Here is a 21,641-nt window from a genome sequence, read left to right as displayed (position 1 = left end):
CGATCAAGGGGGGTGGAGGACAGGGGGAACTGGCAGGATGGGGGGGTACTTACCTCCTCCTGCTGCTTCCTCCTCTGCCTCCCTCCCCCCCATGAGTATCGCGGGTCCACCCCTTGTCTTCCATATTGGCCCTAGAACCTGAGGTTTTGTGCAAGTGATCAAGATTCTGCTCCTGAAAAGTGGCTGATAAAACCAGGTCCCAAGGTTTCCTGTTACTAGGAAGTAGGGTTGCCGACTTCCCACTTCCAGGTGGGACTTGGCGATCCCCCCAACCCCCCCCCCCTCCTCAGGCTCCACCACCCCCATCTCCCGGTATTTCTCAGCTCATAGCTGGCAACCCTACTAGGATGAGCTAATTTGAAGGCAGTGTGCTGTGAAATAACAACTGATTATTGGATTAGATTTGGGTTTGTGTCTCTGTATTTTTACTACTATACAGGGGACAGGAGAGTCTCTTGAAATAGCATGCTGTGGGTATTTCATAATTATTTGCAAATGAAGAACATGAAAAACATGAAGACGTGAGTTATCACCAATCCCGGTTGGCCAGTTATATATTTATATATGAAAATACGGGTAGTTTGGAGCAACAGCGAAGGGGTTTTTAATCTATTCAAACAGTCACACCGTGCAGAAGAAATTGATTTTGTCATCATAATACAGTGTGACAAATTGTTCTTTTGTTCGTGCAAAAGAGATTCAGGACAGTGCTAGAAGCCATGCCACTGCACTTTCTGTACACATTTAGTTCAAATGAACTTTAAAACCTAGTTTCCTGGATGTTACTTGAGGCTGCACCTGACATGTAAAAAATGTTGGAAGATGGTTTAAGAAACCAAAGTATGAGGTTAAGAGAAGAAGCGATGCAAGAAAAGTCAGGGTGCATGACATTTTTATAAGGCACCCTGTCTAACCTCTGCCTTACTCTGAGATAAGGAGGGTACCACGGTGCCCTTAATATTTACATGAACAGTTTTGCGAAATAGTCTTGTGAAAGAGCCTTTGCATGGTAATATCTCAGGACGTCTTATCAAGGACAATACTAGAAGACAGTGATTAGAACAGTGATTCACAGTCTTTGGTATTTTGTGTCCTACCAACAGAGTTGCCAACCTCCAGGTGCAGCCTGGAGAGCTCCCGGAATCAGAACTCATCTCCGGGATACAGAGAACAGTTTCCCTGGAAAAAATGGCTGCTTTGGAGGGTGGGCTCTATGGTATTATACTCCACTGAGGCCCTGCCCCTCCCTAAATCCCTCCCCCCTAGGCTGCACCCCCAAAATCTCCAGGTATTTCCACAACCCAGAGTTGGCAACCCTGCCTCCCAATCACTCTGTCAAAGAACCTCACAATTATAGTTAAAAAAAAACACTTTTCAAGAGATGGACCTTTAAATGTTTGTTCTTTAACAAAATATATCATTACAGGTCGACATGGGACTTGAGGGTGAATGAGTTCTTAGTAATTGTTATGAAAACTCCATGTCCCAGAGGTGGTACACGGACCACTGGTTAAGAAGTGCTGCTTTAGAGAATGTAGATTGAGACTATGACGTCAGGATGGTTTTAACAAGGCAATTCTACAACATTTAATACTGTGAGCAAAGCCACTCTGAAATTACTGTTTCACCCTGTGGACTGGTCCTAAGAAGGTGAGTTACAAAGCAACGGAACAGGATTTTTATTTCTAATGATGGACTGACATATTATGAACAGGGGTCATTTCGTAGAAAAAGAGCTAGGGGAACTCATTAGCATAACTCATTAGCATATGCCACACCCCCTGACATCAGGGGCCCGGCGGTGGACCTGCAAGGCCAGTGGGAGTGCGAGGAAGTCCCGCCAAGGCCCTCCCTGGCCCCAGGCAGGCAGGGGTGGGGAGAGGTGGGGAGAGGCGGGGAGGAAGCAACTTACCCTCCCTCTTCTCCTGCCTCCTCCTGGCTGAATGAGGGCTGGAAGCGGGGCGGCCGGAAGCAGGGGGCGGGGCTTCGTCATGTGCCCCGCCCCCTGCACCTCACCCGGGGGAACTGTGTTCCCCCGCGTTCTCCCCCGAAATGACCTCTGATTATGAAGCAAATGTCTGTACAGAGGGGGTCAACACAGTGTTTATTTTGTAATGTTACTGTAGGTGACAACTTCAGGAAGAATCAGTAGATGGGAGAGATATAGGCTTACCCCTTTCAGAGCTAACTGATCCTTTCGAACACATACCACCCCTGCTTAAAAAAGAAGAAGAAAGGTTGGCTAATGTTTGACTAGGAGTTGGCAAATGACCTCCCGGCACAAGAGTCTCATTCATACACCTGAAATTGGGGTATCGAATGTATACACCATACCTATACCTATAAAATAAAGTTATTTTGTCTGGAGGGCCATTTATAATATCCTAATTTTTAACTTCTGGCTTATTTATTTATTTCATTAAATTTCTAGCCCGCCCTTCCCTGAACTGCAGGGCTGAGGGCAAGTCACAACAATAAGTATATACAGTAAATTTAAAACAATTAAAACATAATCTAAACAATATCAAAAACCAAAATCATATACCAGTGATATATATGTGTATGAATTTCCCATATATTGTAAGCAAGTTAATGATGAGCATTCTCTGATGCTATTTTGAATGAAAAAAGTATAAGAAACGAAAAAACTCCACAGAACAGTGCCCCCAAACCATTTTTTTTTTGGTTCTTCCTTCCTTAGCTGTTGGTCTCTTATCACTGAAGAACAAAACTGGTACTATTGTCAAACAACCACCACCCCTTAAATAACCTTGTCAAAGAGTAGTTTTTGTTATCCAGTGGAAGCTCCCTAGAATTGCTATTCATGAATAGTGCTATTAAAATGTGTTCCTTGTACAGAATGGTCACGGCTCTTTGGGACTCCAGAATTCTCTAATACATAAATAAATAGCCAGCCTTGTAAAACATAAAGTAGAGACATGTTTTGTCTCTACTTGGTAATATTTATTTTTTGGAAACATTTCTATCCTGTTGTGTCGCCTCAGACTCAAGGCAGTAAACAGCAGTACTTTGAAATGATGTAGTGCGTTTTTTTAATGCCATTGGTGTGTGTAATGCCACTGTTGAAAGAGATATGGTAATACAGTAGAGTTTTGTGCAAAAAAAAAATGAGAACCATACTGTGGCCATGTTGATTTTCCGTCAGTCATTTAAATCTCCTCTGGTAGCCAAGAAACAATATTGATTTCATCTGGTGATTTTTATTAACAATATGCCATGTTTCTGCAATGTGTTCTAATACTGTGCACAGCTACACTTTCTATTTGTGGGCCAAAGTTTCACCCCCTCTGTTTCCTTCCATATGATTCTGGTTTTATATTTCATTCACTTTAATAGACCCGTTATTTTCTTTGATTTAAAACATTGTTTGCAAGGAGTTTTTTATTATGTACATAGAGATAATTATCATGTACTTAATCAGATGCAGAAGGTGGCATGGAGAGAGAGAGAGAGAGAGAGACCAAAGGCTTGTAATTAGATTCTTACCCAGGAAGACAAGGCCCGCATTCTGCATCATTCTCTTGATCGCCAGGGGTCATTACTGTTGCCCTAAAGAACCCCTCACAGTCCTTGTGCCGCCTGCATATCTGGTACCCGCCTCTGGAAAACTTCTCAGATGGACAAGGGACACAGCCATAATCTTCATCTCTGGTGCCATATCCACATGTCTGTGGGGAATAAGAAAGTTAGCCTTTTATTAACCTTTAAGGAAAAGAATATACAAGCAGGTTCCCCCCCCCCCCACATTTGTGGTTTCTTAATTTGATGGCTAATTTTGTGATCCATTCTTCGCTTTAATGATTTTAAGATTAAATGGGAACACTGTGGGGGGGTGGGGGGAGAAAGAGAATGCCTTGCATTTCTAAGGCCTCCTTCAGATCTTTCTGCTATATTGTTTCCAAACTCAGTATAGTGAACAAAACGTGTAGCAGTTCTCAGTCATCTGAATCGAGGCTCTGTCAAAATTTTCCCCCTTAAGCACCTCAGCTGCTGGTTCTCATATGCAAGCCAAGACAATGACAAACAGGAGTGAGCAACTGAGACATGAAAAAGCAAAAAAGCTCTGGCAGAGTTTCTGTGGCCAATAAGACCAGGAAGAAAGTGTTAAAGAGGCCTTTGCCTCCATCTTGGCTTCCATAGGTATGGGCAGAGCTGAATTGTTGTTGGCCCTTCAACTTTGCGCAGTACAAAATATGGCCCCTCTTAAAATGTAATGGCAGTCCAAGGCTACAGAGTATAGGCCAAATGATGTTTCTGATGCAATATGATTATCTGAAAGTGCCTCATAGGGTGCGTTCAGACGGCTATTTAGATCCGCGTGAGGCACGGGTGCCTCATGGATTTAAATGTAATGTCCAGACATCAACATCTGGGAATCGTCCGTCTTCCGTGAGCATCCTGTTTTGCCACACCTCGGAGCCATACTAAAAAGATACTACTTTAAATCTGGAGTTTTTGGTTCCGACGGGCCACTCGCGGATTTCCCCCCATCTGATCATTCCAGCGCGCAATTAAAAATGGTGCCCGTTCGGGATGGTCTGGTGCCATTTTAAAAAATCTTGATTCTGCGCATGCGCGGATAAACAAAGCCGCAATATTATGCCTATGCACAAAAAAACCCCCCACAGTGCATGCCTCCTTCAGTGGATGCTGTCTAGACAATCCACAGCGGAAGCAGGGCGTGGTAAGGCGATTCCCCCGGGGGATGTCTGGTCGTGCAAGGATGGATTAAAAAGATCGGAATCAAATTTGAGCCGGCATAATGGTGGGATTAGCTGAGCATCTGAACACACCCAGAGGGAATCATAGCTTGTCTAGCTGCCTGTGCCAGCCAGCTTTAAAACGCTACTTGGAACATGATGGTGTCCCAATACAAGAACTCGTGGGCACTCCATGAAATTGCTGAGCGGTCGGGGTTAGAACAGATAAAAGGAAGTACTTCTTCACCCAAAGAGTGATTAACACTTGGAATTCACTGCCACAGGAAGTGGTGGCGGCTACAAGCATGGACAGCTTCAAAAGGGAATTAGATAAGCATACGGAGCAGAGGTCCATCAGTGGCTATTAGCCACAAGGTATAGATAGGGGCTCTGGGGCAAGTGATGCTCTGTCATCTTGGTGCTTGGGGGGGGTCAACAGTGGGAGGGCTTCTAATGTCCTGGCCCCACTGGTGGACCTCCTGATGGCACTGGTATTTCTGGCCACTGTGTGATACAGAGTGTTGGACTGGATGGGCCTTTGGCCTGATCCAACATTGGCATCTCTTATGTTCTTATGGTGTTTTCTTATCTTGTGACAGGAATTCAGCAGCCATTTCCCAAGGATGGAGAGACTTAGAATAATGATATCATGTAGAAGCCTGATAAATGAAATAATTTTCTTCACTGATATTGTAGAACAGCAATGTGTGTTCACGTGTGTGTGATCTGTTAGATCGCGCTAACAAAGGACTCGTACAGTGATTCAGCAAGTGATTCAGCTTTATTGGAAGTAACGAGCAAGCACTAACTCAGTAAGAAACCAGAACAGAAAACAGTGGGAGCTTATGCTCCTTTTAAACATAACCGGGCTAATGTAGCCACGCCTATTTACAAATAACAACCAATGAGATTGCTAGAATAAAGACCAATGGGAGTCTTTCCCTCCTAGGGAATGGTATCGTTCTGATTGGTCGCTGTTACGAAGCGACCAATAGGAAGTTCGCTCAGAGGAGCCCTGGTCTGGCTCGAAGCTTAACATGGGAGTCCTATGAGGTGATTCATGTAATCATTTCAATACATTACATGATCCATGAATGTACTTAAGTGTTCGTTCCCTTTCTTCTGTGACCCACATTTGTGTTGCATGGCAGCCAAATTTGCCCCACTCATATCTGGTATATGGAAAAGGGAACTTGGAATGTTATATTTTAAACTGAATTTCAATAAGCAAATATGCTATTGTGTGGAATCTAGTTAATAATGTCTTATGTGACATGAATTTTCAGATTACTACCCCTAGAATAAGGTATCCTAAGAAAATTTCTCTTTACCATGTAGGGTTCTTCTCCTGGTTCACACTGTGGACATTCGTGGCATGTTCCAGTTGTCTGGTTGTAGTATTCATTTTCACCACAGTTAGAATACTCAGCATTAGCAGAATACACAAGTGACACCTGCCACCAAAGGTAAATATTGGTTATTTTCATTACACAGTTATGCCACAGTGCATATAGCATGTTTGTCAAATCAAGATGTCCTGGGGAGTAAAACCACTGGTTTTTACTGGACAAATATTCATGGGAAGAGTTATACACAAGATTGTGTGTACATTTGAATACTACAAGAATGCAGAAAGAGTGGAAAATATGTTATTAAATACACAAATTGGCTTCAAAAGGAATGAAAAGAATAACAAGCAAATTAGTTTCTAGAGAATCTCACCTTCTTCAAAACGATAAGTGGGTGGATGTAAAAATTTTTTTATAAAAGTGCATGAATCTCAAACAGACTTACTCTGAAACAACTGGGTACAGAATTTTAGCCCAGGTTAAGTGTATTATGAATTTGTTTTTTTTTTAAAAATAACAGCCCTCTTTAATTTAAGTACTTTATTTAAATACCTACCATGAGAAAAGGGAACATTTGAGTCCATTTACATTCTCCCAGGCGTACCATATTATCCTGGTGATTTGTCTGTAACAAAAAGATGCGTTAGTACAAGAAAAATGCCACATTAAGCCACCATACTAAACTTTGATACTTTGATGCCTGTTCTGACTGCAGGTTCAGATTTTACAGGTATGCGGAAAAATCCCACACTACCCCATTTTATATCCCTGTTCAGTAATTCCCCCCCTATTCCTTAATCCAGGTGTTTTACTATGGGATATTCAGTCCTGAATGTTCCTGCTCACTTTCAGCTGCTCTGTGCACAGCCTCCAGTCTTAAGATTCTTACCACCTCTTTCTTTGGTGTTAAGTCCCTTTCTCACATGCTCCTTGTGTAAAATTACTCCAAAGAGGGGGTGTCTCTAACTCATCACTTCTCTAGCTTGCCACAGTTGGGTTAGGCCTGTGGAGTTCTTAGCCAATCATTATTTCTTTGCCTAAAGCCTTAAATTGATTTGGGAGGAAGATGAGAAGGTTTACCAACATTGTTGCATAGCTGTTAGCAAATCCTTTTTTTAATCGAAGCTATGTTCAAAGCAATTTGGGGTTGTGTGTGTGGTGATGATGAGCCCATTAATTTCTGGTTAAAATGAATGGTTTCTGGGAGGGTAAATGAATCAGGCCTTTATTGGTTGATGAAAGGATTGGCAAGGTGAAGGAAATGAATTAATTGATGCTGCTGTTAATTACTTTTAATTACTTTTATCTGAAAAACAGCCAGCAATTGCAGAAGGGGTGGGGAGTTGGCAGTAAAGAAGGGAAAATGATAACCAATGGTTGAGCAGATAGCGCTGCATTGATCCTCACTGCTCTCTTGTATGAACTATGATTCAGTAATAGTTAAGTGCAGTTAAGAGAGGAAAGCATTCCTGGAGCATCATTTCAGTTCACATACAACTATCGGATGCTTGGGAGAAGAGAAGGGAGTGTTCCTCTGCTGTCCTGTGCTGTGTCCAGCAGCTAATATGCATACTTAAATTTTTCTGAAGATGCATGAGACTGAACAAGACCATTCAATGTAGAAAAATACTAATCTACATTGCGTGATAGAATTTGGTTTGCTTGTTCTTATAGTATCACACTTTATTAAGGGTTAATAGCCATAGGAGATACAGCAAGAAGCATTTAAGAATTGGAAATAACAAAGCTGAATTAGCTACATCTAGGCTTGCCAAGTCCCCCCGGGGGGCGGGGAAACCCCCGCCCCAGAGGCCCGTTCCCCGCCACCGGCAGATTGGGCCCCAGGGGGAGCCCCACCCCGACGTGCGCGTCACCCGGAAGTGATGCGACCACGCCGGGCATGCTGGGGGCGGGGCCACGGTCATCCGAGGGAAAACTCTATGGTTTTCCCTCGGATGGTCATGGCTTCGCCCCCAGCATGCCTGGCGTCATCACGTCACTTCCGGGTGGCGTGTGCGCACGCTCCAGCCGCAAGCCAGGAGTCCCCCGCTGCGGTGCAATGCCGGCCTTGGCAACCCTAGCTACATCAATTGTACAGGTTTTGCTGCAATTACTTAAAATAATGTTAATTTATGAACATCTGAAGTGTGTGGATATTTTAAAAGCCACTTTACATGGAATTTCTCCCTGGAGGCAGTATATTTTGGATAGTAGAAAAGGACATATGATAATGAATCGACCACCGACAAGGGATAGTCGCATAAGCACTGTTCTGGAGGCATCCTAAGGAAACGACCCTTCATCTGAGCTGTGGGCAGGGTGTTACAGCGCACTATCATATACAACCACCTTAGTTTAGAAACTTTCAGCGTGAGGAGATACTGTGGGGCTTCAAATACAATGGGTATTTGATTCCCGCATAAAGGGGGGAACATCTCCTTCCGTCATCTTTAAATAGAAGGTCCCAGTCCTGCTTGAGAAGTTTTTCCAAAAGTAATGCTCTTTTCTTTTCTGTTAAGTGGTTTGTAGGCCTCCGTGGACTCAGTTGAGTGATTTTGTAATCCACGATTTTGTTCCACAAAGACCAACAGCACACACAGGCTGCCAATCAAGTGAAAACAGGGAGGACTCTGGCATTAAGCAGTCTAAATTTGAAATTGATAGTGGCTTTCCATTTCAAAGTTGAAATATTTGGAAAGCTCATTTCGAGCTGTACAATTGAGGATGATATAACAGAGCAAGGATTTTATGCGAAAAGGTTATCTGAAGCTTGTAGAGTAGTTTCACTGTGCCTAAAAAACCAAATTGATGAACTATAAAGCATACGTGGTATCACAAGGGTCTTTGTAGGCTCCCCAAAGTGCTGGTATATTCTGAACACCTTGGGTAAAGAAAAATTTCCTTAGTGCTAACAAAGTTAGTTCAGTTTTATGACATATTTGAACCAGAATAGGTTGGACTGAAACACAACCCCTAGATATCTAAATTCATTAACCACTTGCACTGAGTGTGCATCAAATTTCCAGTTTTCAATTAGTCACTTTCTAGATTATGAAAACATCACGATTTTAGATTTATCGTAACTAATCTCGAAAAGTTCATTGCTGCAGTAAGTCATGAAGGCTTTTATTGCCTGTTTTAGACCAATCTGTGTCCTGGAGAGCAAAACTAAGTCTCAGTGTATAATAATACTGGAACTGGACAACCTTCCAGGCACGGTAGGTGAATGGAGATATCTAGTAACCCCAGTACAAAGTCATTCAGATATAAATTAAAGAGATGGTGTGCGAGGACACAGCCCTGCCGTACTCTTCTCTGAACAGGGATCGGATTGGATGTAGAGCCTGAGTTGTTTAATTTAATGTATACGGAATTGTCAGAGTAGAGATATAATTAGTTTCAGCATTCTAGCAAGCAAATGTGTAACGTAAAGCTTGTTTCATAAATGAGCCTGGGACACAGAATCAATAAATGCTGAATACAAATTATCCATCTTATCACCTTTTGTATATAAGGTGTGATGAGCGATATTTTCCATGAATCTGGTATGATTCCTTCACAATTTCTCAGTGTAAATATAGGTGCTAGTGCTTGGGCAGTTAGGAGCCATTTTCAAAAGACTGGAAAGGAAGGTTTTGTAGTTGTACTTCTGGGTTTCAGTAATGGGGCAATAAGACGCCAAAGAGATGTATCTCGTTTTCCTTCAGCAGCTGCAATTATTTCCCCCCGTAAGGATTTCATAGCCTGATCCTTTTTCTTCTTTAACATATTTTTATTTTTTGATCAGGGGGAGCAAGCATCTCACAGTAGATGTATTCCCCCCCCCCCTAAAATGCCTATATCTGAACTTAATTTGGGTTTTGGCCCTTCTGCAGTCAAACCATCTCTTACGACCATAGAGAATATTAGATTTTTAATGGGTCTGGTGTTGAAAAGAACTGGGTCCATCAGTGGAATGTGATGCTATTTTTGCCAGTGCCAAATGGCAGCTCTGAGCATTGATGATATTGTCCTTCAGCCGAAGTGCTTCTGTAGAACTAAGTATTTGTACGGCGGCTGCAGATGATCTCCTTGACCATCTTCATTTCAATGGTAACAGCTTAGTCCCAGGCTGGTTAACATCCATTGGTCATTTAGATTTGATGTAAATCTTAATAGAGATAGGCTGTTGATCACTTGCTCCATGGTCGCTCACCTTAAATTCAAGTACTATAGGAAACCAGGGACTATCAATTAACTTATAGTCAATCACACTAGTATCTTTGTATAACAAAATCTGTGTAATAGATCTTAGTGGTTGACAAGGACTAGTTCGGAAGATGAAAACTGCACAGACATTGATAGTCCCAAAATGCAATCTAGGAAAGTCTTCAGACCCAACAACTCAAGAGCTTCCCAGGATGGTCTGCCAGGACCTTCTTTGCAGCACTCACTCAACATCTGGCACCTGGAGCCTTTGTGTCTCACTTTGGAAAAGACTGCATATTCCTTGTTGGTATGCAGTTTTAAGTCCTTCAGAGATTTCATACTTTGAATTAGCCACTTAATCCAACTCCAGTAGCTCAAACCAGGGCTGCTGTTTATAAATGTGCCTGTTGAGATATCTCTTCAGAGCTATGCACCCATAACTCATTGATGAAGTACAAAGCTGTCTGGGGCTCTGTGTGAATGGAGTTCTTCCTCATAAGAACATAAGAGACACCAATGTTGGATCAGGCCAAAGGCCCATCCAGTCCAACACTCTGTGTCACACAGTGGCCAGAAATACCAGGTGCCATCAGGAGGTCCACCAGTGGGGCCAGGACATTAGAAGCCTCCCACTGTTGACCCCCCCCCCCAAGCACCAAGATAGGCCTTCCTCATTGTCTTCCATACCGGCGTACGCTCCATCCATCCATCCCCTAACTTTAAAAAGAATAGGGCACTCCCCAATCACAGTGAAATTCCTGAGTCCAGAACATGTTTGTACTTTGGGTATTGGCTCTACTTCTCTGCATTCACAAGCAAGCTGACACATGAAATTAAATTAGTGCAGTTTTTCCCGTTAATTAACCCTGGACAAGAAAGACTCTGCCTGCTAAATTTCTGTGTCCAGATGGTTGTTAAAGGTATAAAAACAGGGCCAGAAATCGGGTTGCCAAACTCCAGGAAGGGCCTAGGGATCTCCCAGAATTATAGCTGACTGCCAGGTGACAGAGATCAGTTCCCCTGGAGGAAATATCTGCATCGGAGGGAGGACACTATAGCAGAATACCACACTGAGGTCCATCCCCAGGATCCACTTCCAAATCTTGAGGAATTTTCCAACCCAGTAGGGTTTACAACTCCCACTTTGAAAAAACCTGGAGATTTGGGGGTGGACACTGGGGAGGGCAGAGTTTGGGAAGCGGAGGGACCTCAGAAGGATATAGTACCATACCCACCAAAGCAGCCACTTTCTTCGGGGGAAGCCAAAAATGAGAGATCACGGGAGGAAGTGGAAGTCCAAACAACAACACCCGTGACAAAAATAACAAAGAGTCAATGAAGATATGTTGCAAAACCATTTACTGTAGTAATTCTGTAGAAAATTCTCTTCTATGATCGCTCACACGCTAACGAATGCTGCACAATGTAAACAATTCGTTTCACAATATTTGCTTCATCTAAGCGTGTCGCAATCACAATTCTTATCAGTGACTACTTATCAACTCTTGAAGGAAACTTTCCATGTTGACTCCCTAATAACAGAAGATTGTGAAGACCTTGGCTTCTGTTATTAGTCAACATGGAATGTTTCCTTCAAGAGTTGATAAGTAGTAATTGATAAGAATTGTGATTGCGACACGCTTAGATGAAGCAAATATTGTGAAATGAATGGTTTACATTGTGCAGCATTCGTTAGCATGTGAGCGATAATAGAAGAGAATTGTCTACAGAATTACTACAGTAAATGATTTTGCAACGTATCTTTATTGACTCTTTGTTATTTTTGTCACAGATGTTGTTTGTGGATTTCCACTGTCTTCAGGGGAACTGATCTCCATCCTCTAGAAATCAGTTGCGATTGCAGGAGATCTCCAGCCCCACCTGGAAGTTGGTGACCCTACAACCCAGACATAGCCATCCTAGGCGGTAATAGGGGGTCATCCCCAAATTCAAACCATAACAATGTCCTCATTTATTCAGTTAAGTCTAGCCTGGCAGATAAAGTGTACTAAAATGTAGAAAGTGCTCTTAATTTCAAAGACAGAGAAACACACAGCCTGACATATTTTATTTCACTCCCATTAGAAATGAAAGGCTAAGTGTTAGAGTCCATGCCTCCAGCTTTAACAGGTCTATCTCAAGGATAGTTGTTTATAAGAGATACAAAACATATCCCCAAAAGACAGGTTTTATGTCAGAAAGTAGTTGTTTAAAATTGCACCATGCTTTTAGATGCCTCATGTTAAGTTTAGATGCCCGGAGAATGGTCTTATTTTTATACAGTACCTCTCTCCTCCCTTTCTTGTAATATGATTTTTGCTTCACTTGTATTTTTGGAGACATTCTTAATGTTCCCAGGTTGGAAAAAAATGTTGGTGTCAAAATCCTTACTTCCACATAAGTATGACTCAAAACCTATAAAATTCATTAATCTCCCCCCCCCCCGATTGTTTTAAGAAATAGATAAAAAATCCTGCCCTGTAGCCTAACGGAAAAAATGGTGCTGCTACTGCAACACAGAACATGCTGCAGGGATTTAGAAAATTAAATATCTCAGATGACTGAGGTGTGGCCGTAACCGTGTGGTCCCAGCAGAACACATTAACTGCCTTCCTAGAAATTCATTTTTCAGGTCCGTGTCAGAGAAAGAGCTTTTACAGAATCTCCAGTGAAAGTACCATCATTGTGTACGTGTAGTACAATCAAATAAAACCTCTCTCATCTCCCCTCCCCCAATTCTAAAGTTCTAAATAGTTTAAGCAATTATTGTAACGCTTTACCATCTAGCAATGAACTCATATGTTCCTTCTAGCAAGAAGGCTAGCTCAGACAAGTTGCTATATGGAAAGTGGAAAGGCAAGAAAGCTATATGGTTTCTTTAGAACAACGGATGTTAAACACTTTTAAGTTCCGTTCATTTCGGGGGTGGGGGAGGAAATCTACAGTATTTGTGGTGCTTGAGTTTGGCTGGACTGGGCCTTAGAAAACTGTGCCTCCAAAAACTGGTCTTGCAGACATAAAAATGGGGAATAGAATGCCCAAACCTGCCAACCTCCAGGTGGGGCCTGGAGATGTCCCAGGATTACAACTGACCTCCAAATGACAGAGATCAGTTCCCCTGGGGGGAAATGATCGCTTTGGAAGACGGACCCTCCCCCAGCCCTGCCCCTTCACCCTCTCCATGACTTTCTCAACCCAGCACTGGCCACCCTGTCACACAGAGAGAGGAGAAATAGGGGCCCATTCCACACCACAAGCCTTCCATGATTATCTGAAAGCAGAATTGTTATTCTGGTTCCACGTCACATTTAATATAATGCCATACTCTCATGATCATCTGCAATCCCTGCTCGTGCTTCAGCAATTTTAAGCAAAAGTATCTGAGGCTGCGGTCAAACACGCTAAATAATCCACTTGCAATCCACTTTCAGCGCACTTCCCAACTGGATTTTTACCGTGCGAACTGGCAAATTTCAGTTGGAAAGTGCATTGAAAGTGGATTGAAAGTGTATTATTTCATGTGTGTGACCGCAGCCTTAGTATCAGGGCTGCCCTTTATTTTATTTCTTTTAAAAATTTTATTCCCCCCCTTCCCCAAATGTGCACTTACGTATTTGCATCTAAAAATGAACTGAAAATAAGTTCCCCTTCTTCCCCTACGGGAAAGCAGATCAGCAGCAATTGTGTGGCTTCTGGGGTGGTGTTTTTTCCCCAGGCGTTCCTTAGCTTCTTCTACCCACCCTGTAGATCATCCACAGCCAGGCTCTCTCCCTCCTTGGCAGTGCCAGACATACTTTGCTGCAGCTGTGCTCCAAGCCTGTTCCTCCAGGGCTCCTGCCTGCTTCTCTACTGCTCATGGCTGATGGTGCTGGGGTTTACAGCTGCAGGAGAGGAATGCAGCAGCGCAGCTGGAAGATGGCAGTGGAGGTTGCACATGCCAGGTTAGGGGGGAATGGAGACAGCAGATGAACGCAGGAAGCTGCCTTATACTGAATCAGACCATTTGTTCATCGAAGTCAGGCAGTAGCTCTCCAGGGTCTCCAGGTGGGGGGGGGGGTCTTCCACATCACCTACTGCCAGTTCCTTTAACTGGAGGGGCTGGGGATTGAACCTGGGACTTCATGCATGCCAAGCAGATGCTCTGCCATTGAGCCACAGTCCCTGATAGCCGTCTTGCTGCTCTTTCGTAGCTATCAACCACCCCTTTCGTCTTCTTTGTGCCATTTGTCGCTGATCTGAACAAGGGCAGATTCCCCTCACTTTGATATAGCCATCTTGTCCAAAAGGTTGTTTTTAAATGAAAGACTGAACAACTAAACAAGGCTCCGTTCGCCGGGTGTCTTGTGGGTGCGGGGTGGTGGTGGAAAGGAGCCGGCCAGCGGAGGCTAAAGGGACTCATACCTGAATGATTTACAACATGGCTTTCCCTGCTAGAACTCCTCCTCTCATCTCTCATTCTGTAACTTTGGGTATAAAGATGTCCGTAAAATGATTAAAGCACTCCTGTGCCCCTGATGAATAGAAATTTGACTCATGAAGGCTTATGGGGGGGGGGACATCCACATCACTGGGTTTTAAAGTGCCACTGCACTAATATTTTATTTGGCTGCTGTTTTTGTCATCCAACTTTGTTCTCCATTAATCTCCACTGATTTGTCCATAAGACGTTAGAACCAGTTTCACCTTGAAGACGTGAGAGGCAGTTCAGGTTGCCCGCTGAAGGGCCTCTGCCTTCTCCTTCCCACTATGTCACAATGATGGAGTTTTAGTATCCATGGAAATGGAGAGAGGCTCAGGTGTTGGTTGACTCGCAGGTGCGGCAGTGGTGGTGTGGGCGGGACCCGGGCTTCTATTGGTCGGTAGATATGGTAAGTGACAGTTACACCGGCCTAACACTATAGGGGCCAAATTTAGAATTTTGGTGCCCACTACTCAATTATATATAAGGAGAGATAGGGTTGCCATAGTCAACCCCCCAAAACCTGAAACTTTCCTCTGGGATACAGAAAGAAAACCCTGTGTGAGAGAGAAAGTGAGGTTTTATGTCCTCTGGTTGTGCTGTGCCAGCAGGCCATGGTTCTGCATGTCTTCGATTAATGCGCAAGTAGAATTTCCCATGTAGGAGGGTCTTGCTTGTTTCCCCCACTAAGATGAACCCTTGACAACTGAAATACTATCACACACAGCTTGCCTTGTAGTGTTTAGCCTTAATTATTAGAAATAGAATGTCCTTGTAATCAGCTGGAGTAAGCTTTGGACTGCTGCTCTGTGCCTACCCACTCTTGGTTTCAGGTAGGGGTTCATTGATTTCCATGACACTATCAATGAAGAATGAATAGGACCACAGCTGTGAAGTCTAATCCAAACTTAGTAAAAGTAAAGGTTCCCCTTGCTCGAAAGCCAGTCGAATCCGACTCTAGGGTTACGGTGCTCATCTCCGTTTCAAAGCTGAAGAGCCAACGCTGTCCAAAGATGTTTCCATGGTCATGTGGCTGGCATGACTAAACACCAAGGCGCACGGAACGCTGTTACCTTCCCACCGAAGTGGTACCTATTTATCTACTTGCAATTTCTTGCTTTCGAACTGCTAGGGTGGCAGGAGCTGGAACTAGAGACGGGCGCTCACTCCGTCATGCGGCAACTCGGGTCTCAAACTGCTGAACTACTGACCTTCCACAGCCTGCAGTTCAGCATCTTAACCACTTGAGCCACCGCAGCTCCTGGTAATCCAAATTTACTCAGAAGTAAATCCTATGAAATAGGACTAATGTCCAGACATTTCTGCAAAGCATCGCAACCTTAAATATGTCAGATATCCCAACAACATACAATGATACTGACCTTGGAACTTAACACCACAAAATTGATTTTTGTAAAAGATTCAGCCTAAACAGCAAACACCACAATGATTCTCTGCTTACAGAGAGAACCAAGGAAGATGCTGATAAACATGGCCCATCTATATTTCTAAAATGCAAAGTATATTTTCCCTTAAAATTACTTGTAATTTGCGTAGTAGGGTTGCCCACTGCCACAGCATCACACGTGGCATGATGTCACTTTTGAGCAAAAACCTGGAAGTGACACCGCATAGCTCTTTTACCATAGAGTTTTTGGCAATTCCTAGAGTAACATGATGTCAGCTCCAGGGTCTGGGTTCTCCCAGATGTGATGCCATGACACCCATAATGCCATGCACCCACTTGTCCCCATCCCCAAGCTTCCTCCAGTTGCCAGGCAACCCTATTTAGCAGCCAATTGAAGCCTAAGAAGCAGAAAACATAGATGAATCTATTGATTGCTCCCGATCCTTAACTCAGACAAGATCAGGTGGTGGCAGCAGGGAAGCTACCCATACTTATCAATCAAAGCTATTACTTTCCTCACATTGGCTAGAATATGAATGCAGAACGGCCTAGTTTCCTTAGGCAAAACTCACTGCTTGTACATTTTGTCTTCTACAGCCAGTCCTAAGACTTTTTTAAAAAAAGGAAGCTGGGAATCCAGACTAGCTAGTGGGCTAAATGGATATGGGGTGTTGTGAAAATTTTGGGTGAAGTCCAACCGACCAGGCAATATGGCAATCCTGTGTGTAAAGCACTTTCCTAGCAGTAGCTTGGTATATTTATCTGGGTACATAACAAAATCTATGTTAATAAAATCTCTGATATCAATAGATCTACTTCAAAGATAAATTCTTTTTGGGCGGACACAGTCATTAATTATTTGAACATATCAAGTGCTTTGAAGCTTTTTTCTTGTTTTAAATTTAGATTATGGTTATATGCTTAACACATTCTGTGTGATTTACTAAGCAATACTTTAATGTTTTAGTTGGTTTAACATATGCATAACTTTCTTTGTGAGAAACTGTCTTAATTATTAAGATTTTTTTGTCTTTAAAAATATTGTTGAAGTATTGCCATTATAGTGTTTGAGACTTTAGAAGAAGAGCAGATTTGTATACCCTGCTATTCCCTACATCAAGGAGTCTCAAAGCAGCTTCCAATCACCTTCCCTTCCCCTCCCCACCCCACAACAGGCACCCTGTGAGGTAGGTGGGGCTGAGAGAGTTCTGAGAGAACTGTGATAGGCCCAAGGCTTCATGTGGAGATGTGGGAAATCAAATTAATTTCTCCAGGTTAGAGTTGGCTGCTCATCATGGTTATGAGCAGCCAACTCTAACCTGGAGAAATTAATTTGATTTCCCACATCTCCACATGAAGCCTGGTCTATTCTTCATCCATATAGACAACAGGAAAAATTAGTTGTGAATAGCAAAACCCTGTGGTTTAAATTAAATTTCAAAAAGGAGTTCAAAAATCCTTATTGCTTTTACTCAAAGATCATTGCAAGTTACCAGACAGAAGAATACAGCAGACAATGAGACTGAGCGTTTAAATGAAATTTAAGTATGACTGCTGTCCATTGGATTACTATTCATTTTTATTTTAGGTATATGGTTCTTTGAGCATGAGGCAGGTCTCTATCCGGAGGCATAAGATATTTCTAGTCCAGTCTCTCAGTTAGCATATGATGGGTTGTTGGTGGTTCCCTCCCTCAGTACGGCAAACAGTTGAAGCACAAATTCATTTGCTCTTAATTTTCATTTCCTGTTCCACTATGACCAGATTCTGTAGATTACGTTTGACTTCACTCTTTCTCTGGTCTTTCTTCAGCTCTTATCTCATCCTCCTCCTGCTTTTTCCTTTCCTTCTCCTCTGTTTTGTCAGAGAATCAGTATGAAGGGGAAAGACTTCTTGCTTTTATTATTTTATCATTGGGGAAAGACTTCTTGCTTTTATTATTTTATCATCGAGGAAAGGCTTCTTGCTTTTATTATTTTATCATTTCTGTAGTGCTTTTATTGTACAGACGATTTACGACCTCCCTCCCCCTCCCTCCCTCCCTCCCTTTTTTGTCCCCACAAAACCTCTGTTTAGTAATGTTAGGTCTGTTTTTCATTCTAGGGAACTGAGGCTGTCTTGTAGGTATGTTAAAGTCATGTGCAAATGGGATATGTTTGGTGCCTAAAGGTAATCTGGTTGCCACCATTGTCAAGATTTTAATGGGGGGGGGGGTTTACAGGTTTCAGATTGCTAATCCTCTACTAAGGGTGTCTTCTCTCTGCAAGCCCGATATACCTTTCCGACAGAGCTCATACGCAGTACATATCTCAACAAACGGATAAATCTATATTTGCAAGGTAAGCTATATACAGCTAATTGTAGTATCAGAGACTGCTGACATTCTTGGAAATTGCTAGCCATTGAATAGCATCAGATGAAGCTACCTAGAAGCAATGCCATACCAGATCCCTGATCCCCTGAGACATGCTCTGTATAATTCAGAAGCCTTCCCTTCCATCTTCTGTTTGTTTCTATTGCATGGTGTTGTATTGCAAGCTACTTTGGGCCCCACCTTGGAAAGAAAAGAGAGAGAGAAGGCTGCCTCATATATATGATGTAGGGGCAAAAATGCACCGTGTTCTGCGAAATTGCTTATTTTGTACCTATCAGTTTCCCAAATAGTGGAGACTCTTATCACAGTTCAGGGAGTTCACTGAACCCTTGCCTGGTGTTCTGATAAACAGGAAATAAACCTTACAAAAAATCTTCTGTGAGTCTGCAAAAGCCTCCTTCCTACTGAACTCACACCCCAGCTAGCGTGCTCAGCACTTGTCCTTCCCGGCTACTGGGAGGAAGTGGGTCTGGTCCTATGGACAGTCAGAGTTGTGAATACTTCCAGGAGAGATGGCACAGCTCCAACTGGTTCAAAATTCTGCTGCCCAGTTATTGTTTGAGGTGAGACACTTTCACCACATTACACTGCTCCTGTCTAAGATTCATTGGCTCTCAACTTGTTTCTGGGCATAACTCGAAGTAGTATTTTTGATCTTTTACAACCCTAAAATGGTTTGGGACCAGAACACCTGAAGTACTGTCCTTCTCCACATGAGCCTAACCATACATTCATGGTCATCTGTTAAGACTAAGACAAGGTTTGCCATACAGGATAGTTTTGGTGATGGCATCAAAATGATGCCACTATCTTCTGTCCCTTCTGGCCTCTAGGAAAGTGGGGATTGTGGAGGAACTAGGCTGGCTTTTAATTATTGGAATTATATTTTTTGGCCCTGTAGCTTTTGTTGTATATTTGATACTTCATTATCCTATTCTATTTTACATTATTCTTGTGTTGTCTTCTGATTCCTCACTTGCATTGTTCTTGTGTTCTAATTGTTCTCATATTCATTTTGGAAGGGAACAGATTTTGTTCTTATTGTGAGATGCTTTGGTAGCCCGTTACTGTCTTTTCCTTCTAGCCCTACACCGCTATGCTGTTTTCTAGGTGGAAGCTATATTCTGCTCCTTCCTGGAGATAACTCTGACTATGGACAAAGCTCCTGTGTGCTGGATGTGCCCAGAAGAAACACCCGCACAATAATAGAAAAATAAGGCAAATTACCTAAAAAGCTGCAACTGAATGCCAAGAGTTTCAAAGCTGAGTCATTATCAGATTCCAGAAACGCAAGGTATTCTCATCATATGAACAATTATGATTTACATACCTCCAGCTGCAGCATTGTTTTCTACAACTATTACATTTTTTTTCATTTTTGGCAGGGACATCTTGAATGAAGGCAGACCTGACATTGCCAAGATTATCTCCATACTGTATTGTTTTATCCAATGAGGGATTTTTATGTACAGGTGTAGCATGAAAAGTATTGGAGCACGCTATACCCAGAGGACTAGTTTTTTGTATTTCATTCCATGGTATGAAACATTCTGTATCATTTCGAAATCAGATGAACTTGTCTGTCTGATCCAGTTGCTTGGAATCCTGCTTCCAATGGGAAAAAAAATCTGGTGATTTTCATTCTGGAGAGAACCTTCACGAGAAGCAGATGTGGAACAAATACTTTCTCACTAAATCATAAATATTATGAAATATTTTGACTACAAAGTGCAGTCTCTTAAAATTAACTGACAAATCTTACAGCTACCAAAGCTTTTCAAATCTTACCATTTTCCTAGTCTCATTAGGAGACGGAAAATATTCATTTTTTTATCATGCAGAATATGCAGGCTTTCATCTTCATCATTTAGTTCCTTAAGGTGACCTAACATCTTTATTATCAGTATACCATGTATATATACACATCAGTACACTAAGACATAAAACACCTCTTGGTATAGTGGTTAAGAGCGGTAGACTCTGATCTGGAGAACTAGGTTTGATTCCCCACTCCTCTATATGCAGCCGGCTGGGTGACCTTGGGTCAGTCACAATTCTCTCAGAACTCTCTCAGCCCCATCTGCCTCACAGGGTGTCTGTTGTGGGCAGAGGAAGGGAAGGTGATTGTAAGCTGCTCTGAGACTCCAAGTGAAAGGTGGGTTATAGATTAAACTACTACTACTCCTCTTCTCCTCCTCCTCCTGTGTATTCTTAACCTGTCCTGCTGTCCATTTTCAAACTAACTCAGAAGTCTTTCACTTGTTCTTCCAGGGAGCCACTTACCCTTCAGCTCCTGAGTGACTGAGAGAACCTGGGAGTGACTCACAGGAATGGGAAGCAGTGACTGTGTTTGGGTTTATTTAGATGTTGTCCCAGCTGTGCAGGAGCTGCTCAGGCATAGACAACTTCAGTGTGGCTAGAAGGCAAATATTCTTTTAGCGATGAAGCAACCAGTGCTTCACAGTGTCCCAGATGATACAGATATGCTGATGATTTGATTCAGTGTCAAAAAGCAACACTATTTGCTTGGGGTGCGTGTGTGAAAACAGTCCGGGAGCCCACTTTCTCAGATTTGACAAAGCAGGCTCTGGAATAAAAAACATATTTGTATTTAAGCTGTTCAGAGCAATGTTTCCCAACCTGTGAGTTGGGACCCCAAGGTGGGTCAAGGGCCATCTCTCCCTAATGGCTGCCTCTCCCCTTTCCATTGCTGTCTTCTGTATTTTGGAAACCAAGATCTGATCCTGGAAGTAGTATATTCAGGGGTCGTTTCGTAGAAAAAGAGCTAGGGGAACTCATTAGCATAACTCATTAGCATATGACACACACCCTGACATCACCGGAAGTGTGTCATAAGGCCACACCCCCTGACATCACCGGAATTGTGTCATAAGGCCACACACCCTGCCCCCAACGGTCCCGGCTGCCGGCGCCGGCCTTGCAGCTCCACTGCCGACCACTGGCGGGAGTGCAAGGAAGCCCCGCGAAGGCCCTCCCTGGCCCCAGGCAGGCTGGGGTGGGGAGAGGCAGGGAGGAAGCAACTTACCCTCCCTCTTCTCCTGCCTCCTCCTGGCTGAATGAGGGCCGGAAGCGGGGCGGCCGGAAGCAGGGGGCGGGGCTTCATCATGTGCCCCGCCCCCCG

General features: G+C 43.1%; 1 protein-coding gene across 1 annotated transcript in view; it reads right to left on the bottom strand.

The window, feature by feature from the left end:
* EDAR (ectodysplasin A receptor) overlaps nt 1-6,686 on the bottom strand; it is a 28,827-nt gene extending 22,141 nt beyond the window's left edge. The window contains exons 1-3 of the mRNA XM_015419715.1: nt 6,627-6,686; nt 6,053-6,175; nt 3,508-3,689 (exon numbers count right to left, since the gene is read on the bottom strand). Of these exons, the coding sequence (XP_015275201.1) occupies nt 3,508-3,689; nt 6,053-6,175; nt 6,627-6,677 (356 nt within the window). The 5' untranslated portion in view covers nt 6,678-6,686. The remainder of the gene's footprint in view (nt 1-3,507; nt 3,690-6,052; nt 6,176-6,626) is intronic.
* Nucleotides 6,687-21,641: the final 14,955 nt, after the last annotated feature.

The sequence above is a fragment of the Gekko japonicus genome, unplaced genomic scaffold (genome assembly GCF_001447785.1).
Source record: "Gekko japonicus isolate JY-2015 unplaced genomic scaffold, Gekko_japonicus_V1.1 scaffold1751, whole genome shotgun sequence".
Classification (NCBI taxonomy): Eukaryota; Metazoa; Chordata; class Lepidosauria; order Squamata; family Gekkonidae; genus Gekko; species Gekko japonicus.
This window is presented reverse-complemented; position numbering and strand designations above follow the sequence as displayed.